This window comes from Cicer arietinum, chromosome 4, assembly GCF_000331145.2.
Source record: "Cicer arietinum cultivar CDC Frontier isolate Library 1 chromosome 4, Cicar.CDCFrontier_v2.0, whole genome shotgun sequence".
NCBI lineage: Eukaryota > Viridiplantae > Streptophyta > Magnoliopsida > Fabales > Fabaceae > Cicer > Cicer arietinum.
The window spans coordinates 52,044,543-52,070,829 of record NC_021163.2 but is presented as its reverse complement, the minus strand read 5'-3'; the positions used below and the strand labels follow the sequence as shown (position 1 = coordinate 52,070,829).

Sequence of the window (26,287 nt, the reverse complement as noted above, 5' to 3'; positions counted from 1 at the left end):
AAATAAAATACATTGTAATTTGTTCTTAAATCGTAGCTCAACTGACAAATATTTATATTATTAAGTTGAACGTCTTATCTTATATATTTAAATATAAATTTTTGCAGTTGCGTGAATTAATTGTAGTAATATTTATCATCTTTTTAATATTAAAAAAAATACATTGTACTTTTTTTTTCTTCAGCTAGCGCTTAAGATTATTTCTTAAAATATATACAGATAAAGGTGAAATAGATAGAATCTTTGTGTAAATTTTTTTACATGGTTAATGTTTTCAAATTTAATCATATTTGACCATGCTAAAAATAGAAAGTAAAACAAATATGGTTGCAACCTAAGTTATAAAATACTTGAATCATTTAGTAAGTCAAACGTGAGCTTGTTCCTCTTGTAAATATGGAGAATATGAGCTGAGAGATTTAAGCTATGTTACCATCAACTTTTACGCATCCAAATGCAATTTAATCGTTGAATTTTTGAAGTTAAAAAGTGTGAATGTGTATGCAAACATGGCTTAATCTTTTTTAAATAGATGTTAACTTATAAAATTTTGCACGATAGTACATTGGTTTAAGAAAATAAAAGATAAAAATATAAATAGAAATGATTTTTTTAAATAGTCATAAGTATGTAATATAATATTTAAAAAATCAGATTAAAGATCAAATCAATGATACCTCTTAGTCATAATTCAATTTATTAAAGTAAAGTTGAAAGGAATTATATATATATATATATTTATTTATGATATTCAAATGTTAAAATAAATATAGTACAATTAAAATAACTATAAACTGAGACATTTTTCATTTTTATTTTAAGATCAATATTAGTAATTTAGAGAGTCAAATACTCACCAACAATACACTTAGATATTTCAGAAACCAATAAGACGGTAATAAGTTAAAATCTTAATTTTAACAACTAAATTAGTTTATTTCACACATAATCAATGGTTAAGAATGATAAAAAATCTATAATCTTTAATCTCATATACATCTATGAAAAAAAATATTTACTGATGTTCACTTATATCGACTATAACTAATTTCTAAAACGACTAATCCAATCATGTAAATATAAAAATAAGTCATTCTCAAATATTTCACAAAATATATGTAAAATATATACAGTACACACTTAAAACTAACTAAAACTAACAAATAAACACAATCAAACAATAAATGTAAACTCCTCTTATATTGAAAACACTATTTTAAATTTTTGTTTGTTTTAGAAATCATGTATCAACATCATAATAATTATAATAATTTGAGACCTGTTAATATCAGGGCATCTATGAATTTTTAATAATAGAAAAAATGTATGTTACTAAGGTTATTAGCATTATTACTCTTTCCAACATTCATTATTATAGGATCAAAACAATTGAGTCTCACACTTTATAAATTAGTTCACACAAACTGATAAAAATTATACAAATGTAATATAATATAAATTTACTAAATTATTTTTTTGAATATCAAATATTTAATTATTAATAGTAAATGTTTTTTTTATTAAAATAAAAAATATTAATATTAAATAAATTATAAATAATTAACTTTTATTTATAATTGCGACCAATTTAATTATATTTTTTATTTTTATAACAGTAATCGATTATTGAAAGAAATATAATCTAAAAGTTAAGTTACTCAAATTTTGAACCACACCTGAGTACATGAAACATGGTTGATAGTCAAAAGAAATTTTATAGTAAAACAAGTTTAAACTTGTTACTTTCGTGCTTGTGAAATAATTTATAATATAATTATGATTGTATTAATTATTAATATTAAAAAAAGCAAATAGTAAAAGCTAAAAAGCTGGTTCTTCTTTCTCCATATGGCGTGGATGGTTGTGAAATAGTTTTCATTATTTTCTCTCTCTCTCTCTAAATTCTCAAATATACAAACTCAACTTTCTTGGAAACCAAACATACCTTTTGTCAGATACTTTCTCTCAACTCTCTCACTCACTCATTCTTCATTCTGCAAGTAACATCACTATCACCTTCTTCCTCTCTGTTACGTTCCTTTCTTCTTCTTCTTCTCTTCTCGTTTTCACACTTTTATCACAACAGATTCTTCATCATCTACTTCATTCTTCACTCACCGATCATGTACTAACTTTCCTCGATCGACTCAACTTCAATCGGAGATATAATCTAGGTTATTTTCTTTCAACTTCATTTTCATGCTTTTTTTTTTGTTGATAGTTGAAAATGAAATTAATTGAGAATGAGATTATGAGAATTGTGGTGATTAAGTGAGGTGTATGAACTCAACTAAACTCGTTACACGTTTTATTTTTGTGCGTGGATGATTGAAGTTACACATTTTGGAAATTTTTATGTTTCTGTTTTTGTATTGATTTTTCCTTTTTTTGCAATAGATGATTAGGGAAATTGAAGGATCTGTATGTGGAATTCTTTTTCTATTTGGTTTTTAAGTGTTTTTGATGATTTCAACTTTGAATGATGTTTAAGTTTCATGTTGATATGGTATGTTATGTCAGATCGGAAAGGTTTATGTTTGGTTAGCTTGAAGAAGGTGTTGTTGTTTATGATTGGCTTATAAGATTAGATTTAGTGGAGGAAGTGAGCGAGGCTTTGTCTTATTGAGTTTTTACAGATTAGGATAAGGTTACACTTACAGTTTCACTTGTCAATGGAAACTTTTTTAAGGGAGGAACATACCACTAGATTGTAGAATAGTAGAGTATGTATCTTAAGCTATGGTCCCCTCCATTATGTTTATAACTGATTTAAGCCATTCAATGGGACCTTGTTCAAAAAGTTTGAGAGGCACTTTTAATTGAAAAAGGAATCCCTTTATTTATTTTTTGATATATTTGTTTTGTTGGTAACCATTTTTGGTTTTGTTATGGCAGAGCTATTTAAGGAAACAGTTGATGGCATCCAAGGTTCTTCCTTCTCTTCAGGCTATCAAATCTCTGCCTCCTGGTTTCAAGGTTAATGGTAATACGACTCTTGATCTAATGGAAAACCGAGGAGACAATAAATTTAGAATCAGTGGTGTTGTTGGATCAAGTAGTCCTGAAAATTATGCTCTGATCGGAGATGTTTCTGAAGAAGCTCATGACCGTACGGGTGGCATGGGTCTTTTCAATGAGGACTTAGCGTATAGTGGAAAAGATGTAATATTAGAGGACAGAGCATCTATTGCTGATGAAGGCTTGGAATCTGTTCTTCTTCCTTTTCAATCAACTTCAGTGTCCTCTAGGGAATGGAGGTGGGGCGACACAACACCTTGTGCTTCAAAGAAGGTACTATTAGCTTCAGATTCCAATTTAATCTTATTCTGGGTTTTGAAAGTGCTTAAAGATAAATGAGATTATAGTTATTCAGTTGGATAAATAAGCTGATTTTTCTCGAAGGACGATCTAGAAACGAGTGCATTTTTCCAAAAATATTTTTAATTGGAAGTTTACAGCCCGAATTTTTAAATTTATGACGGTGGTTATTGTAGCTTGCTTAATTATATTGTCATTAATTTTTATATGATCTCTCACAAATAAACTCCAGAGCTTCAGAGTACTTATGACTTGTCAGTCCTTTAGATATACCATAACTGATCCTAAAGTCATGAGTGTTGGTTAACAGCAGTAGATGAACTTTATATCTTTATTGAAATTTGATGTAAGTTTGTATAATAGAGATTCATTATACAAACCTGGCGTCAGGTATTGATCTTGCCTTCTATCAGACAACTTAGAATCCATTGGTAAAATAATTCTAACAAGAAACAAGGAAAAGATCAGGTGTTACAGGTTAATAAGAGCTGTCTGGAAACAAATGATTTTTCTCCTTCATGTTCATTCTGATTGATACTTTGTAGGGTTTCATCTTTTCAAGGATTAAAAGGAGCTGATCTTAAACAAATGTGTCTTGTTTGGCTTATAGGTTTTAGCTTTTGCAGCAGTGGTTAATAAAGCAAGCTATATACAAGTTTCTCTAGGAAAGCCTATCTTAGCTTCAAATTTGCATCCTTAAGAATTTGTACTGCATAAAATTCTACTTTTCTGGAGCAGTAGCCTTAAAAGATCATATTTTATTTTTGACGGGAACAAATTCTTGTTATTAATGATGAAAACAAGCGTCCAAGTTATATTTCAACCTCAAATTCATGTTATTAATGATGAAAACAAGCGTCCAAGTTATATTTCAACCTCCCTGGAGGAGGCTTGGTCCAGGGAAATGTAATATTTCTTTCTGTTAGAATTCAAAGTATGATTTATTATTCTTTAACTGTACAATTTCCTAGGTTCAATGGTAGAAGTTCTAGTCAAATACAAGTCCCTAGTATTTGAATGTAATTATTGTAACCTCATTATAAATAGAATGTGTGTGATCTTGTTTGAGACACACAAGAAACACAACAAATCACATATTTTACATGGTATTAGAGCAGGTTCATCCTAGGGCTGCTCTGCCTTTTCCAACTATGCCATAACCCTTTTATTTTTATTTTTTTTTCTCCTTCAAAATTCTGTGTTCCAGCTGTGCTTTTCCATTCCAGCTGTGCGTATACTATTCTAGTGCAACCCACCACCACAGACCGCCGCGCAACCCTCAGGCGAACACAATGACATTTCTTTTTTTGTTTTTGTTTTTTTTGCGCTGCCAAACTCCAGCGAACTCGGTGACACATCTGGCCACCAATTTTTCAAAGTCAGCCGTCGCTCAGGGCCTTACGGCACATTCCAAGGTCATTTTTCAACTTCTGGTGATTTTTCAACATCTTTTCTTCTCTTTCACCTAACGTTGATCGTCATGTCCAACACCGGATCTGCTGCTGCCTCCTCTTCCGTGTTCAGTTTCACTACGCTTCCTTTGATTCCGTGCGAAAAATTGGTAGGTGCAGCCAATTACGCAGGATGGGCAGCAGCCGTTGAACTTTGGTTCCAAGGACAAGGTCGTAAAGACCATTTGCTCAAACAGTCCAAGGAAGTCGCTGCCAAAGATCAAGACAATTGGAAATAGATTGATGCCTCTCTATGCAGCGTTCTTTGGTTTTCAATCGATGTCAAACTTCAATCTCAATTTCGCTCGTTTAAAACATGTTATAATGTTTGGGAAAAAGCAAAGAAGACATACTCCAATGACATTAATCGTTTATATACTGTAGTCTCTAATCTTATTTCCATGAAGAAACAAGAAATGGATATGCAAAGTGCGGAATTTTCTTATTTTATTTTCTGTTTCTTTACAATAATACAAAGCAGAATTTATACAGACTAGGAGATTAAGGCTGGGCGCTGATCTAGCCTAGGAATTAGGGAAGTTATTCTCCTCATAATTGCTAATTCTAATAAGATAGGAAAGGCTAGGAATTAGCTAATACTAATCTATATTTAATGGACATACAGCTGTCATAAAACTGTACAAAACAAAATCTGTTGATTCTCCTTAATTAGCGCCAATCTTCAACACTCCCCCTCAATCTGGGTGGTAGATATCTATCATACCCAGATTGGACCTGATAGTTTCGTATGTGTGCCTTGAAAGTGCCTTTGTTAGAATGTCTGCTGTTTGTCTGTTTGATGAGATGTGGTTAACACTTATGATCTCATGATCAATTTTCTCCTTAATGAAGTGTTTGTCTATTTCCACATGCTTTGTTCTATCATGGTGAACCGGGTTTTTTGCAATACTTATAGCTGCCTTGTTGTCACAAAGTATTCTCATAGTGTAGTTAGTAGGAATTTTGATCTCATCCAACATTCGTTTGAGCCAAATCCCTTCACAAATTCCTTGTGCCATAGCTCTGAATTCAGCTTCTGCACTACTTCTAGCGACCACAGATTGTTTCTTACTTCTCCATGTTACCAAGTTTCCCCATACAAAGGTGCAATAGCCTGTGGTGGATTTCCTGTCAGATAAACTCCCTGCCCAATCTGAGTCGGTATAAACTTCAATTCCCTGGTTGTGGCTCTTCTGGAAATAGAGCCCGCAGCCAGGTGTACCCTTTAGGTATTGAAGGATTCTATTTAGAGACTTCATGTGAGTCTCAGTTGGGTTGGACATGTAGCGACTAGCCAAGCTCACAGCAAAACCAATATCTGGTCTAGTGTGAGTTAGATAGATTAGTTTTCCAACTAAGCTTTGGTATCTATCCTTATCAGCAGGTACACTTTCTTCTTCACTTTGTTTCATGGGTTCTACCGGAGTATTGACAACTTTGCATCCAAGCATCCCTGTTTCTTTGAGTAAATCCAAAGTGTATTTCCTTTGAGAAACACAAATACCATCCCTTGTCCGAGCAATTTCCATTCCTAGAAAGTACTTGAGTTGGCCCAAATTTTTGACTTCGAATTCTTCGGTTAAGATACTCTTGAGGTGGCTGATTTGATCATGATCATCTCCTGTAATAATAATATCATCAACATAGACAATAAATAAGGCTATTCTTCCCTCCGGAGAGTGCTTAACAAACATAGTGTGGTCTGTTTGGCATTGGGCAAAGCCATCTTCCCTGACAACTCTTGTTAGTCTATCAAACCATGCTCTTGGTGATTGTTTCAAGCCATAGAGGGATTTATGGAGTTTGCATACCATGTTTGAGGTGTCATGTGATTCAAGCCCGGGAGGTATTTGCATATACACCTCCTCTTCTAGCTCACCGTTTAGGAAGGCATTCTTTATATCTAATTGGTGTAGGGGCCAATCTAGATTTGCTGCCAATGATAATAGGACCCGGACTGAGTTGAGTTTTGCCACAGGTGCAAAGGTCTCTTCATAGTCCACTCCATATGATTGTGTAAATCCCTTTGCAACTAATCGGGCCTTGTACCTGTTTATACTCCCATCAGCATTGTGTTTAACCGAAAAGATCCACTTGCATCCCACTGGTTTCTTCCCTTCAGGTATTGTGGTGATTTCCCATGTGCCATTTTTTACCAGTGCTTGGACTTCTTCAGTTACAGCTGCTGCCCATTCAGGTTTCTGTAGAGCTTCTTGAACATTCCTTGGAATTTCTATGTTGTCAATGGCTGCTACAAATGATCTGTAGTTTTGTGATAATTTTCCATAGGAAACACAATTCTCAATAGGGTGTTGAGTGCAAGTTCTCACCCCTTTTCTTACAGCAATAGGAATATCAATATCAACAGTGTCAAGATTCACAAGGAGTTTAGAGTTTGGGACAACGTTACCTGTAGGGATTTCATTTTCTGGAATCTGGTGAGACTCATGGCTTTGCGGTGGAGCTGTGCTAGGCTCTACTTCCTTCCTCCTTCTTCTTTCATAAGTTTTCCAACTTCCTTCGTGTGTACCTTGATTATGTTGGGTTGTTCCAATTTCATTGTTTTTTCCATTTTCTGCCTCGGCCGCTGCTTCAGTTTCTGTTACAACAACCGGTTCAGGTTCTGTTGTCCTTTCAGCTGGGGTAGGGGCAGTTTCTGTTTGTTCAAACATCCAAGGTTGGTATTCTAAAGTTTCAATTGGATATGTGTGTACTTGCTCCCCCTGAATGCAACCTTTGGGGTAGTAGGGTTGGTTCTCAAAGAAGGTTACATCCATGGTGTGGTAGAATTTTTTGGTGATGGGTGAGTAACATCTGTACCCTTTTTGGTGAGGTGAGTAACCAAGAAAAATGCACTTGATAGATTTGGGGTCAAGTTTACTACGGTGTGGGTTGTGGACGAAGGATGAGCATCCAAAAATCTTTAAGGGAATGGAGGTGAGTATTTTGCTGGTTGGGAAGAAGATTTGGAGTGTGGAGAGGGGGGTCTTGAGGTTAAGGATCCGGGAAGGCATTCTATTTATAAGGTGTGTTGCCGAAAGGACAGCTTCCCCCCAAAACTGGTTCGAGACATTTGTGGCTAACATGATTGATCTAGTTACTTCCAAAATATGTCTATTCTTTCTTTCTGCAAATCCGTTTTGTTGTGGAGTGTCCACACAAGAGCTTTGGTGAACAATGCCAACTTTTTGTAGGTAGGAACTTAGAATCGAATTATAGTACTCACAACCATTGTCAGTTCTAAGCACTTGGATCTTGTCATGAAATTGAGTTTGCACCATGTTGTGGAAAACCTCAAAGATCCTTCCTACTTCTGATTTCTCTTTCATTAAAAATATCCAGGTAACATGAGTGTGGTCGTCAATGAACGTGACAAACCATCTAGAACCAGTAACATTCTTAATGCGTGATGGTCCCCATACATCACTATGAATTAGGGCGAAAGGTTGGGATGGCTTATAGGGTTGGGGTGGGTATTGGCTACGTGTATGTTTGGACAATTGACAAATTTCACACTGAAAATGCTTCTGATTTTTATTGAATAAAGAAGGAAATAATTTTTCCAGATACATGAAATTTGGGTGGCCTAATCGATAGTGCCATAACATTACAGGATTGTCACTACTTGGAACACTAGCTGCTGCATATGACTGGTTCTTGAGTCCTCTTTCTAATTCTTCAGCTTGAAGTAGGTAGAGTCCAACACACTCTTTAGCACTGCCAATCGTCTTCCCCGACTCCAAAATCTGAAATTCACACAAGTTAGGAGAAAATTTAGTAACACATTTCAAATCTCTTGTGATTTTGCTAATGGACAGCAAGTTGCAATCAAGTTTTGGCACATATAGAACATATTCTAGTGTAATATTAGGTGACAAAATAATTGATCCTGTACCCATGACCTTAGAATGTGTGCCATCTGCTATTCGGACAGTGCAGTTAAATGGATAAGGAGAATAACTAGTAAACAATCCATGACTTTGTTTTTCCCATGCTAGTATTTAGAGCATGTGAGACATTACCTCTCTGAGCCACTACAGCCGTACCACCTTTTTCTGTAGAGAGCATGGTTTGTTTGAAGATTTTTTGTAAAGCCTCCATTTGTTCCTTGTTAAATGGAAATGAAGTAGATTTTACCTCAGCTTCTTGGTGGTTAAAAATTGCGTTGCCTCTGCTGTCCCTGCTTTTGAATTGCTTGGCTTCTGGGGGTTTTCCATGTATAACCCAACATGTTTCTTGTGTATGGCCTGGTTTCTTGCAGTGATCACACCAGGGACGATTTTTCTTTTGAAATGGCCGAATTTGGTTTCCTCTTGCAGCCATTGCTGAGCTCTCGGTGGGAGGTGTTGAGGTGGCATTTCCCAACATGAGTTTCCTCCTGCTCTCTTCTCTCCTTACTTCTGAAAAGGCTTCCCGAATTTTGGGAAGAGGTTTGGTTCCAAGGATCCTTCCACGGACTTCATCAAGGTCCTTGTTTAGTCCCAATAGGAACATGTAGATTCTGTCCTTCTCCACCAGCTCTTTGAATTTTTTCTTATCCCCTGGACAGTCCCATGTGACTTCTTCATATACATCTAGTTGTTGCCAATGTCTACTAAGTGTATTAAAATACTCAGTAACAGAAGATTCTCCTTGTCGAAGGTTGTGTAGAATGCTTCTTATCTCAAATATGGCAGAGGTATTGTCCACATTTGAATATGTTTTTTTCACAGCATCCCATATTTCCTTTGCCGAATCATAGAACATGAAATTTTCACCAATTTCGTTGGTCATGGTGTTGAGCAGCCATGACATTACTTGGCTATTCTCAAATTTCCATTTTTGAAGGGTGGCATCTCCTTCTTGGGGACATTTTGTGTCTCCTGTGATGTAGTCTTCTCTCTCTTTTCCTTGAAGGAAGATCTTGATTGATCTTACCCATTGGGTATAGTTTTGACCATTTAATTTATGGCCAGTGATGAGATGACTGAGCCCATCATGTGAACTGGTCGAAAATGATCCAGTTTCCATCTTTGGCTGTTCGTCGGAAGGTTCACCCATTGCTGGCGGCGCTAGGGTTTTCTTAGGGATGGATCAGATCGAGCTCTGATACCATGCGGAATTTTCTTATTTTATTTTCTGTTTCTTTACAATAATACAAAGCAGAATTTATACAGACTAGGAGATTAAGGCTGGGCGCTGATCTAGCCTAGGAATTAGGGAAGTTATTCTCCTCATAATTGCTAATTCTAATAAGATAGGAAAGGTTAGGAATTAGCTAATACTAATCTATATTTAATGGACATACAGCTGTCATAAAACTGTACAAAACAGAATCTGTTGATTCTCCTTAATTAGCGCCAATCTTCAACACAAAGCTACATAGGTAAGCTTGATAGTTTGATTGCTGATTTTGATGTGCTTATGCCCTATACTGACAGTGCCGAAACACATGCTGAACAACGTGGAAAATTCTTTATGGTTCTGGCCCTTGCGGATCTTACACCAGATCTTGATTCAGTTCGCAACCAAATTCTTTCTAGTGCTACTATTCCCTCATATGAAACTGTTTGTGAACAATTACTGCGTCTTTCGGCCCCTTCAGCTCCTGCTCCAGCCGTTGCTTCTCTCAATGTGCCAGCTGAATCTACTGCACTCGTCTCTAATTCTTATCAACGAGGTGGTAGAGGAGGAAGAGGAGGACGTGGACATAATCGTGGTCGAACTCGATGCAACTATTGCAATCGTTTTGGCCACGTTGAAGCACAATGTCGCACCAAAGCTAATCAACTGCAGCCTAGAGTCGCCAATGTTGCTCAAATTGAGGCCCTTGACACAAGTGATCAAGTCACGCTTTCTACCATAGAATATAATGAGTACATCAAGCTAAAGGCGCAAATGCAAACTACCACACAAGTTGCCTCTGTTGCTCAGATCTGTAATCCTATTGCCTTTGTTACACAATCTTCTTCACTTGGACCTTGGATACTTGACTCAGGTGCCTCTGATAATATGTCTAGTAATAAATTGCTTTTCTCATGTTTGACTTATATGGACACACTACCTAGTATTACTTTGGCTAATGGGTCACAAACCAAATGTCATGGTATTGGCCGAGCAAATCCCCTACCCAAATTCTCTTTGGACTCTGTGCTTTATGTCCCTAGTTGTCCATTTAACTTAATATCCATCAGTAAACTCACCCGTACCCTACCTTACTCTGTTACATTTGCTAATGGTTATGTTCTTGTGCAGGATCGGAGTATTGGGACGACGATTGGAGTAGGGCATGAGTCTCAAGGCCTATATTACCTTTCGGCACCTATAACGCCTATTGCATGTTCCGCCGTCGAGTCTCCACATATTATCCATCAACGTTTGAGTCATCCTAGCCTTCAAAAGTTGCATCTTATGGTTCCGAGTCTGTCAAAAGTGTCTACCTTAGAGTGTGAGCCATGTCAGTTCGGGAAACATACTAGGAGTTTATTTCCTGACAGAGTCAATAAAAGAGCTGCGTCTCCTTTTGCTTTAGTTCATTATGATATTTGGGGTCCGAGTCGTGAAAATGTTTGGGTTTTCAATATTTTGTTACTTTTATTGATGATTTTTCCTGATGCACTTGGATATTTTTAATGAAAAACCGCTCAGATGTTTTCTCAATTTTTCAAACCTTTTGCTCAGAAATAAACACACAATTTGGTACTCAGATAAAAATATTGCAAAGTGATAACGCTCGCGAATATTTGTCTACGTCTTTTCAATCTTTTTTGACTTCACAGGGAATCCTCCATCAAACTTCGTGTGCTCATTCCCCTCAACAAAACGGTGTCGCTAAGAGAAAGAACCGAAACTTGGTGGAAACGGCTCGTACCATGCTCCTTCACAATAATGTACCTCCTCGTTTTTGGGGAGATGCAATTCTCACAGCCTGCTACTTAATCAACCGCATGCCTTCCTCTGTACTTGAAAACAAAGTACCACATTCTATTTTGTTTCCTCAACAACATCTTTATACCCTACCACTCCGCATCTTCAGGTGCACATGTTTTGTTCATGACCTTACTCCAGGGAAAGGTAAGTTGGCTGCAAAATCCCTTAAGTGTCTTTTTCTCGGCTACTCTCGTCTGCAGAAAGGTTATCGGTGCTATTCCCCAGATATTCGACGATACTTTGTCTCTACCGATGTCAGTTTCTTTGAGACTCGCCCATTCTTTCTCTCTACTGCAAAAGAGTTCAATGATTCTGATCAGTCACAATCTCTCTCTCCAGAGGTCCTTAATCTCCCCATTGCACCCACCTCTGTCTCTAGCACCACCCTGCGCACCTACCAACGGAGGCCCCGTCCACCACCCGCTCCTCAAGACTCATCCCCTGCTCTACCTGACTCTCACTCTCCACATCCTACACCAAAGCTACCCATTGCTTTGCGTAAAGGTAACAGGTCATCTCGATATCCTAATCCTATTTGTTTCCCCAACATCTTTATACCCTACCACTTCGCATCTTCGGGTGCACATGTTTTGTTCATGACCTTACTCCAGGGAAAGGTAAGTTGGCTGCAAAATCCCTTAAGTGTCTTTTTCTCGGCTACTCTCGTCTGCAGAAAGGTTATCGGTGCTATTCCCCAGATCTTCGACGATACTTTGTCTCTGCCGATGTCAGTTTCTTTGAGACTCGCCCCTTCTTTCTCTCTACTGCAAAAGAGTTCAATGATTCTGATCAGTCACAATCTCTCTCTCCAGAGGTCCTTAATCTCCCCATTGCACCCACCTCTGTCTCTAGCACCACCCTGCGCACCTACCAACGGAGGCCCCGTCCACCACCCGCTCCTCAAGACTCATCCCCTGCTCTACCTGACTCTCACTCTCCACATCCTACACCAAAGCTACCCATTGCTTTGCGTAAAGGTAACAGGTCATCTCGATATCCTAATCCTATATATGCTTGTCATTTGAATTATAATCAATTATCTACATCCTATTATGCTTTTGTGGCTTCCTTAGATTCTGTGTCTATTCCGAAAACTACAGGTGAAGCTATGTCTGATCCTGGCTGGCGACAAACAATGATAGATGAAATGACTGCTTTGCACTCCAACGGGACATGGGATTTAGTACTTTTACCTGATGGCAAAACCACAATGGGGTGTCGCTGGGTCTATACAGTCAAAGTTGGGCCTAATGGAAAGATTGATCGCTTAAAAGCTCGTCTTGTGGCAAAAGGATACACAGATCTTTGGTCTTGACTATGGGGATACCTTTTCTCCGGTTGCCAAAATCGCATCCGTCCGACTTTTTCTTGCCATAGCTGCTATTCACCACTGGCCACTCCATCAATTAGACAAAAAAATGCCTTCCTGCATGGAGAGTTACAAGAGGAGGTGTATATGGCACAACCACCAGGCTTCACTGTTAGCGGTTCCTCTCACTTGGTATGTCGATTACGTCGATTTCTATATGACCTGAAACAATCTCCCCGTGCTTGGTTTGGGAGGTTTAGTACCGTGCTCCAGGAGTATGGTATGACTAGATGTGAAGCTGATTACCAGTTTTCTTCTTGCACTCTTCACCAACCACTTGCATCTACCTGCTTGTCTATGTTGACGACATCATCATCACAAGTAATGATCAGGTTGGCATTCATCAGCTCAAACAACATTTGTCTCAAAACTTTCAGACTAAAGATTTGGGGCCGCTAAAATATTTTTTGGAGATTGAGGTTGCTTAGTCTAAGACAGGTATAGCAATTACTCAGCGAAAATATGCCCTTGATATACTTGAAGAAACAGGCATGCTTGATTGTCGCCCGCGTGATACTCCTATGGATCCTAATGTCAAGCTCCTACCAGGTCAGGGGGAGCCATTGCAAGACCCTGGTAGATATCGACGACTTGTTGGCAAACTTAATTATCTTACAGTAACTAGACCTGATATTACATTTGCTGTAAGTGTAGTAAGTCAATTTCTGAATGCTTCATGTGATAGTCACTGGAATGCTGTGATTCATATTCTTAGGTATATCAAGAATGCACCAGGCAAAGGATTGCTTTATGAAGACAAGGGTAATACCGATGTTGTTGGCTACTCTGATGCTGATTGGGCAGGGTCACCATCAGATAGAAGATTCACTTCTGGGTATTGTGTCCTTGTTGGGGGTAATTTGATATCATGGCGGAGCAAGAAGCAAAACATAGTCGCAAGATCGAGTGCAGAAGCGGAATATCGTGCTATGGCTGCAACAGCTTGTGAACTTACATGGCTAAAACAGTTACTCAAACAACTCAAGTTAGGAGATGTCAATGTAATGAAACTAATTTGTGATAACCAAGCTGCACTTCATATTGCTTCCAATCCGGTCTTCCATGAGAAAACAAAGCACATAGAGATCGATTGTCATTTTGTAAAAGACAAAGTTTTTTTCAAAGAAATGACAACTTATATTGTTGGTTCAAATGATCAATTGGCTGACATATTCACTAAGTCACTTAGGGGTCCTCGAGTTGAATCTATATGTAACATGCTTGGTGCATATGATATGTATGCTCCAGCTTGAGGAGGAGTGTTAAAATTCAAAGTATGATTTATTATTCTTTGACTGTACAATTTCCTAGGTTCAATGGTAGAATTTCTAGTCAAATACAAGTCCCTAGTATTTGAATGTAATTATTGTATTTGAATGTAATTATTGTAACCTCATTATAAATAGAATGTGTGTGATCTTGTTTGAGACACACAAGAAACACAACAAATCACATATTTTACACTTTCTATTTCAATTTCTTTGATATACAGTAAGTATGGAAGCAATTAAGATTGGGGCCACAGTTTCATTTGTTTTCTTCTATCACTTTAGTCCAGTATTGCCTTTGACAGAATATGCTTATGCGGCAGTTTGAAAATTTAAGTTGATTCATTATTCATTTTCTTTGATATTTTTGCTTTTTATTGACTCAGTTCCGTTTATCCTTTCTGCTGACTGCTGAGAGTATCTTGATAAAGTAATTTATGTCAATTAAGAGATATGCTGCTGTTTGTTGTCTGTCATTATTCTATATTGTGGAAATAAAAGCATCTATGCTTTGTTATTGCTATCTATTTAATTAATGGTTTTGTTATGTGTGGGAAAATGTTTTGCTGAGGAATGCCATGCAATTGTAAGCAATTCTACTGGTACTTTGATTTAAATTTTGTAAAAGCATCAAAACAGGGAATACCATGTTACCGATTCCAGATTTGTCAAAAAAAAGAATGTTACCGATTCCAGAAAATAGTTTGATGAGCTTGTTTGAGTTATTAATGATTACGCTTTAAATTGAATTTTGTTAAGTCTTTCCCTTACTTCTGATATTGACTATTGCAGAAACTTCAGTCTTGGTTTCAACTTCCAAATGGCAATTGGGAGCTGGCAAAGATAATAACAACTTCTGGAGCAGAATTAGTCATTTCACTGCCCGATGGGAAGGTAAGATAAATAAGTAATGATATTTCTCAAGACTAGAATGCTATTCTTCATTTTTAGCTTTATTAACTGCATGTCTCACATTCTCTAGGACTTATTTATAGGTTTTAAAAGTGAAACAAGAAAGTTTGGTACCGGCAAATCCTGATATTCTTGATGGAGTGGATGACCTCATGCAACTTAGTTATTTAAATGAACCGTCAGTTTTATACAATCTACAATACAGATACAATCAAAATATGATTTATGTAAGCTTTTATGTCTCTTTCAAGTTTTTCATAACATTTTATCTGATCATAATTTTAACGTTTAATTGTGTAATGTGTAATACAGACAAAAGCGGGGCCCGTTTTGGTTGCTATAAATCCTTTTAAGAAAGTTCCTCTATATGGTAACAATTATATTGTTGCCTACAAGCGTAAAGCAATTGAAAGCCCTCATGTGTATGCAATTACAGACACAGCCATCCGAGAAATGATACGAGGTAACTATTTATTTCCTCATATGAACATATATATGGATGAAGTTTTAGAGATTAAGACTTCTTTCATTTATGTTAAGCAAGAACTTACTCTGATTCTTGCTTTGTTTTTCAGATGAAGTTAATCAATCTATAATTATAAGGTCAGTTATCTTTTGTTAAATTCGTCTTTAATAAGCTGCTACTCATGACAGATTGTACTAAATTTAATTTCTATACGCTGCTTTCATTAGAATTATATTTTAATTGCAGCTTCTGAAAATAGTAAATCCTGTATTAATAGTATTACATTGTACTCCTTTTATTCAAATTGTGAACTAAAGTTTGTCACGACTATTGAATCTATTCAAATTGGGGCATAATAATAGTTCTCATCTACATATTTAGTGGTGAGAGTGGAGCTGGGAAGACTGAGACAGCAAAGATAGCAATGCAGTACTTGGCCGCTCTTGGAGGTGGAAGTGGAATAGAGTATGAGATCCTAAAGACTAATCCAATACTAGAAGCCTTTGGTAATGCAAAAACTTTGAGAAATGACAACTCCAGTCGTTTTGTAAGATTCCTGACTGATAATATTAATTCTTGTAGTGGCCAATCTTGTGGGTTTCATGTTTTGATTCTATCTATCTTAAGACTGTTAATAGTATATTCTTCAATGCTGGAAATTCTCATAATTTGGTTGAACGTGTGACAGGGAAAGCTCATTGAGATTCACTTTAGTGAAACAGGAAAAATAGCTGGTGCTAATATTCAAACATGTAGGTTTTCTGCTGTTTAATGGTTGAAACTTGAAATCAATATGCCTTTGCTCTCTCTAAAAGTTTTCAACTAATTATGATGTTAAATGTTTGTATCTGTGTTGAATTCATGTGATGCTCATGGCCTGGCATCAACAGTTTTGCTTGAAAAGGTAATTATTCATTCTTTGGTGCTAATTTTTTGTTCTAAGCTTTGTCCACAATATATTAGTAGACACTGATGTTGTTTGCTATTGGACAGTCTAGAGTAGTTCAATGCAATGAAGGAGAAAGGTCATATCATATATTTTATCAGCTTTGTGCTGGTGCACCACCATCTATTCGAGGTAATTACTGGCTTGTACCCATCTACTTCACTTCTGCTAATATTCATTGCATATTGTGAATAAATGTTATTCTTTATCTTGTCAATGGTTGTTGGAAGGTATCTCCAATTTAAGAAGAATAGAATCTATTTAGTGCTCTATATATATGGATTTTTGTTTAGCCCTAAATATAATTAGTTTCCAACAGCAAGAAGTATTTGTAATTTGTAGAATATTAGTAAAATGGCATACTGGTTTATTGTAAAACATAATTCACTCATATATTGTGCACAAAGTGCATTGCACAAGGTGCTTTCAAGTGTTTCCCTGTAGCAATTGGATTGATTATAATGCTACAAACTTTATTAAGGATAGAAATGATTGCTTTTGATAATAGAACTCTGTAGCGTACATTAAACTAAAGAGAAAATCTAAGAAGGCCTTATTTCCACTTGTGGCAGTGTGAGGATGATCTTGTTTGGGTGGTGATTCTGACTAACAGGATTTTGTGATGCCCATAGAAGTAATATTTGGTAGGGGTAGTAGGCATTTATCCTGATTTTCTTCAAGTCTGGATTACCAAACTGTTCCAAGTAGGCTATTGCATGGCAGTTCAGCATGCTAGCCATGTCATACACGGTATGGTGTGAAAATAGCAGGCAGATTAGATCTTCTTTCAGAAAACCTATTCAATAGTCCACTGTAGGAGTAGGACACACCTAGTAAACACCAATGACCCAAAAACAATCTTTCTGAAGAATATTACCATGGCGTGCTCTGAGACTGAGTAACTGTTTTATGAGATGGAGCTTTAAATAACAAACATCATGGCATTGTGGTGTGGGCTCTGCATGTCTGCAACAAGTCATGAGTATTAATTTGAAGTTCTACTGTGATGCTGTCCAAAAGAAGGATTTTCCCTTTGGGGAGCCCTTGGATTTCCTATTCGGGTTGTCAAGAAGGAGGAATGGTGATTAGAAGAGTAAGCATAGAAGGATTTACATGCTTCTATCGGGGTAGCTGATAAAATTATGAAATCAAATAGATGCAAGTCTTGCTGGGTCTATACTTTGCTACTCACACTTCTACTCAAGCTTCTAAGGACTTGCTATGAGAACCATCACCTAGATTGAGCGGTTATTCGACTTGAGAGACATAATTGAGATGTAAACTTAAATGGAATGATATGAGTGGCAGTGGTTGCTAGTTTAGGATCCCACTAATTCTTGTTTAAATCATACTGTCTTTGTGTTAGTTGGTGAATACTGTTGATTGGTGAGATGCTGCGTGCTTTTCAGAAAATGTTGCTACAATCCGCAACAATAGTAATTTGCTTTGTAATACGGCTAATGCCCAAACCCAATATTTTGAATGTTTTCTTTTGTAACCCAGAGATTAATAAGATTACATGGAATTTGGAACATAATATAACATAAGCTTTGTGTATTTTTCTATAACATTTAATGTTCTTTATTCTTGTTTGTATGACTTACTGTTTGTTTCATTAATTGTTTGATGTTTGATTTATTGATTCAGAGAAGCTCAACCTACGAAATGCAGAAGATTATAAATATTTGAAGCAGAGCAATTGCTATTCAATTACTGGTGTTAATGATGCAGAAGAATTCCGTATAGTCATGGTACACTAATTTGTCATTTAAAGATGATTTTCCTCCAAAAGGCTTCAATTATTGCTCTTATCAATGCTTTGATTGACTTTGACATGATAGTTTGACATAAATATTAACCTTTTCACACTATTAACTATTTCCAGGAAGCTCTTGATGTTGTCCACATCAGTAAAGAAGACCAAGAGACTGTATTTGCTATGCTTTCTGCAGTATTATGGTTAGGGAACATATCATTTACTGTCATCGATAATGAAAACCATGTCCAAGCTGTAGAAAATGAGAGTAAGAAATTTCCAAAACCTCTACTTAATGCATTTTTTTTTAATAGTCATTGATCAACTTTCTTAAAAGCTGAACCGGTTAGGGTAGAAACTACAAGGAAGATATACAACGTGGGACTTGTTACTTGTACATAGATACATTATGATATGGACATGGGGATGCAACAAATTGTAAAAGTTATAGGATACAACATGACTACAATGGAACACATAGTTATAGTAGAAAGTCATTATAAAAACACATCTTTTAAATCAAAAGATAGAATTGATGTTTCAAAAGTCAGCATGAGAAATTATAGACATAATAAATGCTATCACTTATCCAACCATTGTGGTATTCTGACTTATATTGATATAAAAGTAGAAAACATTGAAGCTAAAAAACTGTAAATGCAGCGAAGAGCATTTGAAATGTCATACATGAGCACATGTTCGACCTGAATACAATTTCAATTTTAGTGTGTTTGTGCTTTCTTACTGCTAGTGTAGGTCATGGCGATGGCTAGCTTTCAACTCGACCAAAAGAAATTATGAAATTTATAGCTATTATTAACCTTCACTTCTCACTTTTTTAATGATTCATAAACTGATCTCTTTAATATCTGGAGAGAGAGAGAGAGGATAAAAATAGATGGGAAATTGGAATAAATAACATACCAATCTGATGACTGGTGTATTTCTAGTTAGAGTGCCTTTTCTTTCTTTCCTCCTCTACCTAAATCATATGATTTTAACATCGTGTCAAAGCCTCTATGATCAATTGATAAGAGTTTGATCCTGGTATTTCTCATTTCTCTAAATAAATTTTGAATTTCAGCACAAGATAGTCTAGATCTGTGTATTGTCCACACTTAAGTTGAAAGTGTCATGCATGAGGGAGTATGTTTTACAGAAATTATCAAACAATTCTTTAGCTTTAGCTTATGCCTTAGGAGTGTTGGTCCTGCATACACACTTCATACTTATCATTTTAGTATTTTGTTGTTACTGTAACTTGTTTAAACTTGATTACTGTAATTTACATATGGTAGTAGGAAAAGGGCTTTCTATTGGTGTTGTAACTGTAAATTACATATGGTGTATTAGATACCTAATGGCATAATTGTTTTGAACATATTTTAGTTGCCTTCAAGCGTTTCAAGGTATTCAATACATCCCTTAACCTGAATCTTTTTCTGCCTTCTAAAGGTTTGTTACACGTTGCCGAATTGATTGGCTGTGACTTTGAAGATCTCAAGTTGACTCTATCAACTCGGAAAATGAAAGTTGGTAATGATATTATCGTCCAAAAGTTGACACTACCACAGGTAAAATCGTTATTGTGTTAGAAGTTTATATTTCTCCAAAATTATGGACGGGATAATTGCAACTTCCTAGTTACTAGGATGGGATATCTTGGGTGCATGGATGTAATGCATCCCTCTTCTATACATATATTAGAAGGAAAAGGAACTAAAGAAATTTGCTGGTGATGAACATTGTATTTTTTTTTGTTTTTCTGTGGAGTTCCATGCGACATTTGAGTGTGAACAGTCATGTATGGGTGCATCGGTCTTTCTATGAAAAAGTCCATCCCCATTTGATACATGTCAAAGATCATGCTAAGAGTCTTGGTATGAGGATTGCTTATGTGCATTTTTACCAATTTGTGATTTCTTTCTGAAGTCCCTGGATAATTTAGCTTCAATACTTTGAATGATTTGGAAATAACTGAATCTATGAGAGTCTGAAAACTGAAGTGCTGACCTTATTTTTTGGGTTTGGGTTGTGGTGGTTTATATATTCTATATTTTTAGTCATGGTATCATGCAAGTCGTTGTGCTCAACGAATATAGAGGTTAAACCTCTGGCGGTTTGTAAAATGCCAAATTAATTGAAAGCATTATGATAGATATAATCTTTCTCAATATCTTAGATATCATATTTTGTCTTGCAGGCAATTGATGCAAGGGATGCTTTGGCAAAGTCCATATATTCCTGCCTGTTTGATTGGTTGGTTGAACAAATAAATAAATCACTTGCTGTTGGCAAAAGACGTACTGGAAGATCAATCAGTATTCTAGATATATACGGCTTTGAATCATTCAAGGTATGTTTATATTAAACTTTATCCCAATCTTTCTTAATATTTATCTGACTATCCTTTTCCTGTTTAAATTTTAAAGTATTTTGGCTCTTTGATGCTACATATCTCTGCAGAGGAACAGTTTTGAGCAGTTCTGCATAAATTATGCAAATGAAAGATTGCAGCAACATTTCAATCGTCATTTATTCAAGTTAGAACAGGAGGTATGAACCCCACAGAAACTGAAGGCTCTAAACAAGTATAGAATGCTTTTGTTTCTTAAAAGAAAGAATATAATAAATACACTACATACTGACCTTGGATACCAAACGTTTTCATATATTTGTGGATTGTTTTCAGGAATATATCCAAGATGGCATTGACTGGGCTAAAGTTGAATTTGAAGACAATCAAGACTGCCTTAACCTTTTTGAGAAGGTGCATAATTTCTGTGTTCCCTAACCCCTTTTCTTCACAATCTTTAGCGTCCTTGCAATTGAATGGTTGCAATGGGAAAGTGGTAACTAATCTTTTAAGTTCTAGTAGGCAATGGAGGGCTCATATATTCATTTTGATTTTCATCATATCATGTCTTGTATTTGCATGTGTAGTGTAAAAAACAATTTTGGATTTTCGAAGTGTAAGCTATATTTTTTCCCCATACATTGGTTTTAATAAGCAATTTATTGCTGCAGTTGATTCTTGGCTGCTGAGATGCCAACATAGTTGAATTGTCATTAGCCATTGTGATGCTTTTGCATGCCAATTTTTTCTTTGAAAAAATGAAATTCATCATGATGCTAATATTCTGTTATGTAAAATCAATGAACTGTTGATTGGCATATCTGTGGTAAACTGCCAATGTAGCTTTATATTCCATCAATGTCTGTGCCAGGCACTGTAAAGAAGGTTTTATTTAAATAATTGGTGGTAAACTGACAATGTAGCTTCATATTCTGTTAATGCATTTTTTTCTTGATTTAAATTCTTCAAACATTTACCATATTTATCTGATTATTGATGTAAACTGTATTAGTGCTGGTTTAGTTTGGGGGGATGCATTAGCATCAATTGTTTATCCTTTTTCCCTGATGTGAGGTACTGCAGTTAATTGGTGAACTGTAAATGGAGGAGTCTGTCGTGGCAACTACACTTATATTCCTTGGCGTGGAGATTCTGACATAATGATTAGAAATTAGAAATTAGAAATTCTTGTGTTGAATTTGATTTCTGAATTCTCGTATATTTGCAGAGGCCACTAGGGTTATTATCACTTCTAGATGAAGAGTCCACTTTCCCAAATGGAACGGATTTGACATTTGCCAACAAGCTTAAACAGCATTTAAACTCCAAATCATGCTTCAAAGGAGAAAGAGACCAAGCCTTTACTGTGTGTCATTATGCTGGAGAGGTAATCATCTGATCATATTCATAGAACATAGCCAACGCTGCCAACCACAGTTTAATTAAAATGTCGTACTGAATAATTTTTTACCGGCCGAACTCTATCTTTTTTCTTAAAGCAGAGGGTGACTTGCTGATTCAAATTTGCTCATCCTACCTGACTGTTGTTTGATAGTTCTTTTTTATCCTTTCCTTAGGTCACTTATGATACCACTGGATTTCTGGAGAAGAATAGGGATCTATTGCACTTGGATTCCATCCAACTTCTATCCTCATGCACATGTCATCTTCCTCAAATATTTGCTTCTCATATGCTTACGCTATCAGAAAAGCCAGTAGTTGGTCCTTTACACAAGTCAGGTGGGGCAGATTCCCAAAAGCTAAGTGTTGCGACAAAATTCAAGGTACATCAACTTCATTATGAAGTATCCAAAACATTAAGTATCATAAAATTGTCTAAATTTTTGATTCTTGCAGCCTTCTATTCAGTATATAATAAAATTTGTTATGCTATTGATGGTATTCAACTTGATCAAACTATGCAAAAATATTGCACTTACTGCCGAAATAGGCTGTCTCATCAAAATATTAAGTAGCATACTTGTGGTATGGCCTAAACCAAGATGTTTTAAATTATTAGTTAATAATAAAATGTCACAGTTCATACCAAATAAATATTGTGCGTAACTTGGTTTAGGTCATCAGAAGTATGAAAGGATACAAGATGCAGAAATTGTAATTTTGTTGCAGTGAAAATGTAAGTAGTATTGCAGGATAGAGTAGAGTAAAAATTCCAAATTATCAAACCATGCATCATATGAAAAGGCTAGATAAGTTATCAATTTTTTTTATCTATTGGCTTGCAGAGTCAGTTATTCCAACTGATGCAACGCTTAGAAAGCACAACTCCACATTTTATTCGCTGCATTAAGCCCAATAATCTCCAGTCTCCTGAATCATATGAGCAAGGGCTTGTACTGCAACAATTGAGATGCTGTGGGGTCCTGGAAGTGGTTCGAATATCCAGATCTGGATTTCCAACAAGAATGACTCACCAAAAGTTTGCCAGAAGGTATATAGTAGAAAGTAACTGATGATCCATATCCTTTCGATTACTTCCACCACCTACACAGTGACACCCCATCCCCCCTCTGCCCTTGTGTATTTCTTTTGTCTAACCTTTTTCTTATTGGCTTTGGTGTGGTGAATTAGATATGGTTTTCTTCTCCTTGATAATGCTGCATCTCAGGATCCACTTAGTGTTTCAGTTTCAATTCTTCATCAATTCAATATTTTGCCTGAGATGTATCAAGTTGGCTACACAAAATTATTTTTCCGAACTGGGCAGGTAATGTTTATCATTTGAATTTTATATTGTGAAATTTAAGAGATAGGATAATTTTTCTCAACTGCATAAAGCACTTAGCAGAGAGATATATTTATATAACATTAGATTTAAAATAATGTTGAATGCAATTTACGATGTCAAGAATCATGAGATAGCACTATATCCTAAGACGCATTGAATCCATTCTACTACTATACAATGGATCTAAGCTACTTGGAAAGTGGAACATTAATTCTATTCTGTTTCCAACAAATACAAATAATTTGCTGAGATCCGCCAATTTTTATTATTATCTTCATGTACTTTGATAATTGTTTTCTGTATTTCACACAAGTATGGTGTAGGTGAGAGACATAGCATAACAAGGGTACCTTTGAGGAAGGTTAAGTATGTGTTTGTTTGGGTGGTGGAATAGTATTAGATGTGGGTTCAGTTCCAAGCTATGGTTTGTAGCTTTAATATCACCATGAAAAGACTTACTACCGTGTGGTGGAGCTGATTGGCCACACTCCCGTAGGCTAAATTGATTTTATTTAAGGTTACCATTTGTGAATTAGGTTTTAGTTGTTAAACTAAAAAGTCTAGCTTTAGTGATTGTGGATTTAAATGAATTAGGATTTCCAATTTATAGTTCTATTTACATCTAGTATTGGTTGCTTTGATCACATTACAGATTGGTGTGCTTGAAGATACTAGAAACCGTACCCTTCACGGCATCTTACGTGTCCAAAGTTGCTTTAGGGGTTACCAAGGTCGTCGTTCTGTCAAGAAGCTTCAAGGAGGAATATCTACTTTGCAGTCATGTATTTCCTTTTTCACAGCCTTGTTCTTTCAGCCTTTAATATAGAAGTATTACTTTAATGGAAATATTGTCTGAATATAAGTATTATATAATGGAAACATATTTATTCATGCAGTTATTCGGGGAGACAAAACGAGAAAGGCATATGCCCTTCTGCTTCAGAGACATAGAGCCGCTGTTATTATACAGAAGCGGATGAAAGCATTGTTCGTAAGAAACAGAACAAGGACTATTAGAAATGCTACAATTGTCATACAATCAGGTCAGAGTTTATATTTTGTAGATGCCAAGATACATGCTACCATTTTGTATTTTGTATGTTCGGTTTAGAGCTTACATTTCATTACAATGACTGAACACCTTTTCTTAAAAAAATTGATCTTATTTGTGACTTCTTTAAATAGAGCAAATTGAACTCCTACCTAAATGTGTAAATGATGGATGCAAGTTAGCATAGGTGTTGCACCAAGTGTTTTTCATTCATATTATTGTTGGAATGCAGAACAAGAGTTCTACATAAAATTGCTATATATGTTGTAATGTGGACGTATGTCTTTTCGATGATATTGTTAGTAAATTTCATAATTTTATTTGATCTACTCTTTGCAGTCATTCGCGGATGGTTGGTCAGAAGATGCTCTGTGGATATTGGATTTTTGAAATCTGGGGACATGAAGGTATTCTTTATTCGCAAAGTTCAGAAGCTATATATACATATATCCCTTCTTTTATTCAATAAGAAAGTTCTTATATTCTGCTTTTTAAAAGCTCCATCTTCGTGATACTTACAATCATGAACTCCAAAACAGACAAAAGAGTTGGATGAGATCCTGGTCAAGTCATCTTTCCTGGCTGAATTGCAGCGCCGGGTACTTAAGGCTGAAGCTGCCCTGAGAGAGAAAGAAGAGGAAAATGACATCCTTAACCAACGGATCCAACAATATGAGAGCAGATGGTCTGAGTATGAGTTAAAGATGCAATCCATGGAAGAAGTGTGGCAGAAACAAATGAGATCCCTTCAATCAAGCCTCTCCATTGCTAAGAAGAGCCTTGCAATCGACGACTCTGAAAGAAATTCAGACGCATCTGTTAATGCAAGTGATGAGCGTGATTACAGCTGGGAAGTAGGAAGTAATCACAGGCGCCAAGAAAGCAATGGGACAAGATCAACGAGTGCTAGTTTGAGTGTTATAAGTCGGCTTGCTGAAGAATTTGAGCAAAGGAGTCAAGTATTTAGTGATGATGCCAAGTTCTTGGTTGAGGTGAAATCTGGTCAAGCAGAAGCAAGTTTGAACCCAGATCAAGAACTTAGAAGGTTAAAACAGATGTTTGAATCTTGGAAAAGGGATTATGGTGCAAGATTGCGTGAAACAAAGTTGATTATAAATAAACTTGGAAGTGAAGATGGTGCACTTGAGAAAATGAAGAAAAAATGGTGGGGAAGAAGGAATAGTACAAGGATAAATTGATTTCAACTATTTTACATTTTATTTATATATTTTGGATTCGGCTTTGTTCTATGCACTGTTTCAAGGGCATTGTCAACAAAATATGGGAAAATGAGGAAAATATACTATTAGTAAAGGTAAAAAAAATAGGAGTGATAGGAAAAGTCCACGGTTTGAGTTATTTAACTATTGTTGGGTTAGTTGTTACTAGCCACCTTTCTACATGATTTTTATCAGCCTCTTGCAAATACTTTTGTAAATGCAAGGTGGGACTATCTACAATAGATTTATAATGGGTCTTATTCTTGTATGGACCTGTTATGAAGAGAGCTCTGTAACACCATATTGTCTTATTTTTTGTTTTTATTTTGCTTGAGCTGTGAAAAGCTATGCTGTAAACCTTAGTGATTCATGTATTCCTTTCTGGTATGTGAATTTCATATCAAATATGTTTTGGAGGCCCGAAAATGTAATATAGTATGCAACTAATTGGTCGTGCAGAAGTTATTGTAAAATACTGATATTTATAGAAATTTAAAAATTTATATTCTTGTATAA

At 35.9% G+C, this 26,287-nt stretch overlaps 1 protein-coding gene across 1 annotated transcript; it reads left to right on the top strand.

Moving 5' to 3' along the window:
- Nucleotides 1-1,858: 1,858 nt before the first annotated feature.
- Nucleotides 1,859-26,287, top strand: LOC101492317 (myosin-1-like). The gene is made up of 24 exons (XM_004498052.4): nucleotides 1,859-2,174; nucleotides 2,896-3,291; nucleotides 15,108-15,209; nucleotides 15,311-15,454; nucleotides 15,540-15,690; nucleotides 15,803-15,830; nucleotides 16,075-16,240; nucleotides 16,382-16,445; nucleotides 16,584-16,597; nucleotides 16,687-16,771; nucleotides 18,287-18,390; nucleotides 18,525-18,663; nucleotides 19,851-19,969; nucleotides 20,599-20,751; nucleotides 20,862-20,951; nucleotides 21,088-21,165; nucleotides 21,980-22,138; nucleotides 22,329-22,535; nucleotides 22,998-23,203; nucleotides 23,344-23,479; nucleotides 24,153-24,282; nucleotides 24,397-24,543; nucleotides 24,891-24,958; nucleotides 25,091-26,287. Exons 2-24 carry the CDS (start codon nucleotides 2,917-2,919, stop codon nucleotides 25,748-25,750), a joined length of 3,525 nt encoding a protein of 1,174 aa, XP_004498109.1. The 5' UTR covers nucleotides 1,859-2,174; nucleotides 2,896-2,916; the 3' UTR covers nucleotides 25,751-26,287.